General features: G+C 31.4%; 1 protein-coding gene across 1 annotated transcript in view; it reads left to right on the forward strand.

The window, feature by feature from the left end:
• Positions 1–2,528: 2,528 nt before the first annotated feature.
• LOC106677080 (terminal nucleotidyltransferase 5C) overlaps positions 2,529–7,707 on the forward strand; it is a 409,076-nt gene continuing 403,897 nt past the window's right edge. The window contains exon 1 of the mRNA XM_067052539.1: positions 2,529–2,750. Coding sequence (XP_066908640.1) covers positions 2,676–2,750 — 75 coding nt within the window. The 5' untranslated portion in view covers positions 2,529–2,675. The remainder of the gene's footprint in view (positions 2,751–7,707) is intronic.

A 7,707-nucleotide genomic window follows, 5' to 3' on the forward strand; every position in this document is an offset into this window, starting at 1 on the left:
TAAGTGATATTATGACATGATACAAACATGTGGAGAATCTACCCATTGATAGAGCTCCAAAAACATTTCTAAAAGAGTCGATCTCGAGGCCATCTTCTTTTCAGACGCCTAGGAGGATTATTAGGCAGTGAAGGAGATGCCAGGTTAGAAAGGAGTTCGTTTGGGTGGTTGGGAAGTTTATTATGGAAGGAATGGTATCTGGTTCTGGCCAAATCGGCAACATAGAGGACAATGAGGTCCTAATGGGTGATTTGATTTGTAACAAAGTGAGGAGCATTAAGGATTTTACGAAGGATTTTGGACTGTACGGATTGGATTCCAGAGGAATTGGATGTGTTATTGGAGCCCCATTGCTCAATTTCATATGTCCAGATAAAATAAAATAAGAATACAAATAAACATAATCAAACTATGTGTATAGAAAAAATAAATAAAATAACATAATGATAAAATAATATAATGTATAGTCACATTTAAAATCACAGTAAAAATCAGTTATTAAAGTTGATAGAAGTAAAAAAGTACCAATCAACTATTTTTTTTTGTGACTGGTATATTGAAATTGTTAAGTCTGTCAAAATATAATTTAGTCATTAAAATCTCATTAGTTCTGTATTGAGCTTAAATCCATCTAAATAGGGGACTTTATTTAAGCTTTCAGTGCGCTACAGATGCTTTGAAACGTGAACCCTGGACGGATTTACTCCGACTTGTATAAAACTGCCAAGAACCAAATGTAAGCTTGTTAAGTCTGTCGTTGTTATAGAAATTGTACCGATCTTAAGAGTTCCTACATCAAAAAGCCAAAAGTCATTTCTTATATTGTATAGAAAATTTCTAATGGAATGAGAACTAGTAGAGGTAGCTAATTAAATATCTCATTTTCTGGCATAAGAATATACTGGATCAGAGATAATTCAAAAGTACTACAAAATTACGTAATCAAACTTGTTAAATACACAACTGGTATAAACAAAATTTATATTTATAAAAAAATAATTAAATCTTTATCGCTACAACCCGTAAAGAGTCAGGGGTGCAGTAGTTTGTAAGGAAGTATTGTTACCAGACCAACGGTTGTACTAGGAGGTGATTTGCACAGATTCAGGCACGGCTGCCAGATTTTTATATTTTTGGATATCCACTTTAATGAGGGTGGATCTAGAAGAGCTCCTGAATCAATATGGCTGACTTAAGAAAATAATTATCTACTACAGCCTGATTCAAATCCCGCTCCTTGGAGTTAGTAGTCTTTACAACTTAGTTATTACTTACCACTGAGCCACCTGCTCACACACACACGCACACATGAATAACGTTTTAAACCTTTATTCATTTAAATTAAACCCTCAGTTCAAGAAAGAAGATAAACAACCACTCGAAATTTCTATAAATTCAATTCGAAAACTGCCTCTAAGATTTCAATTAATGTTTTTGAAAAAGAAAAACATAGTCTTTAATTGAAGGTATGGAATTGATTGTGGAGTACAGGTTAATCGCTCCTAAACGGTACTGAGCATTCGTCCCCAATTTCTTGACTGTCAAACCGTTTATTAAAATAAGAATATTATATTGTCATTCCAGACTAAAGGTTGGTTTTCACTTCCGAGATGTTCTTTTGCTGATTTTGAACCACTGACTAAACACTACACTTCAAAAAATAATCTAGAAACTTTTTTGTAAAAAAAAAAATTGAAACAGCTCAAGAGATAAGGCGTCACAAGAAGTATAAGTAGCTGTTATTACCGCGACAAGGACTGTAGTAACTGTCACGCAAAGCTTAATAATGCGATAGTGCTACAGTAAATGCAAATTTAAAAATGTCCCCTGAAGGTCAGGCGATTCAGAACTTTGTGAGGAGTTACCCTTTCTTGAACAACGGTTGTACAAGGGTATGCTACCCCGCTTTCCATACAAGAAATTAATATATAATACATTCAGATCAGTGAACTAATTTATTTTTTTATTTAAACGTGATTGAGTAAATACAGTGATATACCATATCACATAAACATCATGGATAATTTTGTTATTAGACTGATTAAAAGTAGTCCAAATTAAATTTTAAACCTGCATTTTATTTTATTCTTTATTGAACCCAAAAAAGGCATTGAATCAATAAATTCGTCCAAAAATGTTATATATCAAATATCACAGGGTTGACTCACAGCTATAACAGAATAAATATCTACATGCCACAGCCGGATTCAAGCTACTTCAAAAAATCCTTGGAGCTAGTTGTACTGTGCCACCCCGCTTCCCCCCAAAAAAGCCATACTTAAATTTTATAATTATTTAATGATAACATTCAGACCGTATATAGATATATTATGTTATGTATGTAATTTTACTTTATATATTAAACGTTTTAATAATTAATAAATAATTTAAATATTCATTTTAAAAGGATCAAATAATGGAAAGAGTTTGTGTATATGTTTATCTCGTTGATTCCTAACTAAGGCTTTGGGGGATGAAGTTCACTGATAGGTTCACTTATTTGCTCGCCTAGTTGAATGTTATATCTGTGCCATACTGTTACATCTTTGTGTTACAAGTGCATTTTCTAACATTTTATTGATTGAAATACTGTTTAGTGTTCATTTTTTTCGTATATAACTTATTTTTATAAAATATTTTATTATGGTTTGTTAATTATTGATATTTGACTAATTATGGAATTTGGAAACATTTACGACCAGGTAGCTTATACCGGCTGCATTCCTTGGCAAAGGATATTATATAAAAAGGTTTTTATATATTTTTTTTTAAATTAAATTATTTATTTATTTAACTTTAAAGTCAGTTACCTTTTACAACTTAATTAGTAATATTAATTACAGTAATATTTAATTTATGTTTTATAATAATTTAATTTATTGATATTTAATTAGTAAAATTACTAAGACATTTAAGGGAAACTGAAGCACAAACATTTTTAATAAGAAAAATTGGAAAGGGTTCAAAAATATTTTAGTTATTTCATACAACCATGTTTTATGGCATTCCAAAGTCTTTAGTTTTACAAAATGGCGCACTGTCCTAGATTGTCTTTTTTTTTTTTTTATGCAGTTGAATAAAATATTTACGAGTTACTGATTTTTGGGGGGCGTGTGTTTATCAATACATGTTTAAAAAAAAAAATTAATTTTTTTACTTTGATTCCTACCTTCAAAGTATTTCATATTATTCTAGACAAATAATTTCTAACCAATTTCGATTTATCTTACTTATAAGCAGATAAAAAGACTATTTTAGTACCAAATTAAATTAAAAAATACATTATATAGCCAATTTTTGGCCGATTCTGGTATCATCAGGGCATTCATTAAATGTATATATCTGAAAAATATGCACAATGCAATAAGAGGACTTCCTGTTCAGACAAAGGAAATAACAGTTACTCGAAAATAACAGTTACACGAAAATAACTGTAAGTCTCGAAACATCTCGTTACCGTAACCGAACTAGAATCTTTCTTTGAAAAAAAAGGTTATTTTCATTCATTTAATGAAACATTATGATCTTTTGGTATCTATTGTAAAAATTGAAGAATGACCATCAGTTTAATTTGTTTTTTTTTAATTTATTTATATTGAAATTTACAACTTTGTTAACTAAAAAATATAACTAGTAACGTGCTGTGAATTATGATGCAATGTTATGTTCATACCCGTTAAGAAACTATCTGTTGATAGAACTTTAAATTTAAACTTTTAAATTTTTAAATGTTAGGTATCGCGGCCATCTTCTTTTCAGAAGTCTTGAAGTGTTATCGGAAATTGAGGAGGAAGCAAGGTTAGAAATAAGAGTTTGGGAGTTTATTACAGAAGGATTGATATCCGGTTTGGCCAATTGGGCTACATATGGCTACTTCGTTTAAATAGTGGCACATGTGACAAAAAAAAAAAATAAATTTATTGTTTGTTTGAGATATTACATAGATTGTACTGAAGACTAGAGTTAATTCATAACCTTTATTTTAATTTTATTTTTTTCAGTTATGCCACTATTCAAGGAAAGTGAAGATAAGGAACATTGTGGCCATTATATATATCTTTCTCATTTTAATTTTTTTATGCTAATGTCCTATTAACTTGCACAGTTAATTTAGTGATCTTCAAGACCATAAATACTCGTATATATGGTAAATAAAGTTAAATTGGAATTTATCGACCTATTCTCTATTTAAGCCCACTATATGTCCGGATTCAGCAGAACTTAACTAAAGAGACTTAATTGCAATCTCCAAATGCTAATCCATAAAAATTTATTCATACCTGACATAATTTTGATAGTTCAAATGTTGATAAAATTCATTGTGCTTCGTGGATATCCTGATAGTAAAAGGCCAGTTATTTCACCCCAATTTTTTATTACTTTAATCAAAAATATGTATAATTACTAGTCAAAATTGAGATTCAGCCTAGTATAGGAAGGGGGGATACAAAATGGCGGCTGCTACAAAACGTTAAAAAAATATTTTCATTCGGAGCTCTATACTTTTAAAATTACCAACAACACTAAAAAACCTAAGAGAAATTTATTTTATGATATAGCTTTTTAAATTGCAAAATTCATTAAGAATGCACTGAAAAATCAGTAGTTAGTGAATTTATTTTGAGAAATCTATATCTCAAAACCAATGCGACCTACAGATGTCTATTAGCAATCAAATTAATGCTAATTTAATGTGCCATAAAGTAGTTCATAGTGTGTATCTACTTACGAGTTTAGGACCAAACATTTGTTTTATGAAAAAATGTATCTTAGGAGTCATAAGACGTACAGATGTCTGCCAGCACTCAAATTAAAGTTAGTTAAATATTAAATATAGTAGTTTATGAAGTATATCTTCGTAGGAGTATTAGTTTCTATGATATCTTCCAAAATAAATTCACAAAGTCTTAATAAAAACTGCTACTCCTATGATGATAAACCTCAAAATACAAAAAACTGCCTTTTTTCACCCCGGCTCTTGTACTCTGATAAGATGTACTTGTAAATATGTAGTTTAAAAGCGAATTAAAATATTATTAATTCACTTACCTATATGTGTAATATATAGTGAGGAGGAGTATTGAAGAATTTAGAATTCTAGTTTTTGTCGAAAATAAACCTTCTGAGGTTTCTTGACTCCAAACAACCGTCTCGCAAAATTTTTTGTGGGTCTATGAACAGACTAGAAAAAAAAGACTATTGAAGTACTGAAGTTCATTTTGTTATTTCTTGTTTGTCGCAGTAACTCTTCGTTAAAATCAACCAACTGGGAGAGCTACTTTATATGATCGATTTTACACTTGTTTAAAATTTTCTGGAAAATGGCTCCAACGATTTTGGTTAAAATCGATATATCATTGTACAATTAAGTGACATTTAATATCAGTTAGGTCACATCCTTGTTAAAATAGTCAGTCGATAATAGATAGATCGATAATAGATACTTTACTGACGAATTTCCAAAAAATGTTTCTTGAAAGTGGCTGTAATTTTGTTAATTTGAAATAATTAACTTTCTGACATTTTTATCAGTTATGAAGAATGGATAAATATGAACTATCAAAGAATAAGTTGGTAAATCTAATAGATAAGTTAAAAAATATTTTCGGAAATAAGAGTCGTAATGTAGAAATATTATAGACAGTTGGAAAGTCGAAGTTTTTTTCCTTAATTGGGCACTTAAATTTTTTTTTTCTATATATCATTTTTTTTTCTTTAATTTACTCTTTTATTGTTTTACTTAGTGTATTCATATTGCACTACAGGCAAAAAATGAGTAGCCTTGCAGACAGGAATTAGTCCTAGTGATGATTCATAAGAGAGGAAGGCATTATTGAGCACTCCTTAGATAAGTGCTGCCTCCGTCCTAGATATCGGCAACAGTCCTTGCCTCTTATCCAGCGCCAGGTCACATTTTTGTCTCTAAGGGTAGCCCGGTGGCTGTAAGGGTTTATAAACCCTTATAGAAATAACTAAATATTTCTCAACCGGTATATTATAATGGTAAAAATATAATAAAAATAGCAAGAAAAAAACCAAAACATAAATGATGAAGAAAAAAATAAAATAATCAATTACAATAAGAATAAATATGTGATTATCCACCTGAGATATTTGGCCCACCCTTTAATTTGTATCGATTACCCAAAGGAGCAAAGCCCTGAAGGGAGGAAACTCCCGAATTAAATTCCCGTGTTTTCACGTAACGAAGAGGAACCCTCATAAATATGTCATTTAATCCGTTTAAGTGGATTTCATCATTAATGGAATCTTCAAGTTAATAGAATTCAAGTGAAGGAGGAATTGGGGACCATCGCACTGTCTTTATCTCTCACTCACTTGGTTACCTCACTGCTCTCGGCAGGTTCTATCCTGAGGAGAGAAGCAATGGTCAAAACTTTGTTCATTACAAATATTATAGTAGAAAAATCAGACAATTTTCACGTACCACCCTACATAATTTCCTAAAATTTCTGTATATTAGTAAGCTCATGTTAAAGTTGTAGCTATTTTTTTCTTTTTAATCTAAGTTCAAGAACTGCGAAAATTATGAACAACAAATTTTAATTTGTCTGTTACTACAGAAATTTGTAATTTAGGGTTTCTCGGGGTTGAAATAACGAACAGTTTAAAAAAATATATGGCAGTCGTGATGCAATCGGGAAAGATCGTATCGTCTCGGCTTATTCCGTAAGAATGATATATTTCTATTATTCTTTTTCCCCTTTTATTTACTCATAAAACTATATAATATTTTGTATGTTTCTATTGTTCATGATTGCTAAAAATATGAACTGTTAATATTTTTTTTTTCATTGGCGCGACAGACCGTGGATGTCCAAGCCTTCGCGCAATGTACTTAAGAAATACATCGCGCGTTTCTAATTAATCGGACTACGTCCGTATCATTATGTATGGCGGCTAGTTCTGTATTACTCCGCCTTCTCAAATGGTTACCTGAGCGCACAGATCCATAAATGCGACGAAGTGCTCTTCTTTCAAAGACCAGTAGCTTGCTTTCATCTCTTTTGAAGAAGCTTCACGTATCCGCTCCATATGTTAGGACAGGACGAATCAACGTCTTGTACAGAGTCGCTTTTGTTTTCGTGAAGATTAGGCGATAACTTAGGTACCGCCGCAAGCCAAAATAACATTTATTTGCCGCCAGGATCCTCTTGAATATTTCTTCTGACCCATCGTTGTTGGAATTTTCTTGAGAGCCTAGATAAACAAATCGTTGGACCGTTTCGAATGTGTTGACACCACCAATCGAGATCAGCGGATGTAGTGCATTTATTATTTATTTATTGATATTTACAACTGTATAAAAAATACAAGCAAATTTGATCATAATGACATAATTATCATGATATAATACACCATGTAGGGAAATTACCCAGTAGTAGGACTCTAAAACATTTTACAATATAAGGTTACGAAGCCATCTTCATTTCTGGCGTCTCGGAGGATTGCCAGGAACGGAAGATGAAGCAGGGTTGGAAACTAGTGGGTTTGGGTGGTTAGGGAGTTTATAATGGAAGGAATGATGTCGGGTTCAGACTAGATCGGTTACATCAGGAACATTTAGGTCTTTATGGTTTTATTAGTAACAAAATAAGAAGCTTTGAGGATTTTACGAATGATTTTGGACCGTTTGTCTAGTAAGTGCTGTAATAGTCGAAATCTGCGTGCAGTTTCCTGTCTTTT

This window comes from Halyomorpha halys, unplaced genomic scaffold (assembly GCF_000696795.3).
Source record: "Halyomorpha halys isolate HHAL.00 unplaced genomic scaffold, Hhal_1.1 Scaffold86.1, whole genome shotgun sequence".
NCBI lineage: Eukaryota > Metazoa > Arthropoda > Insecta > Hemiptera > Pentatomidae > Halyomorpha > Halyomorpha halys.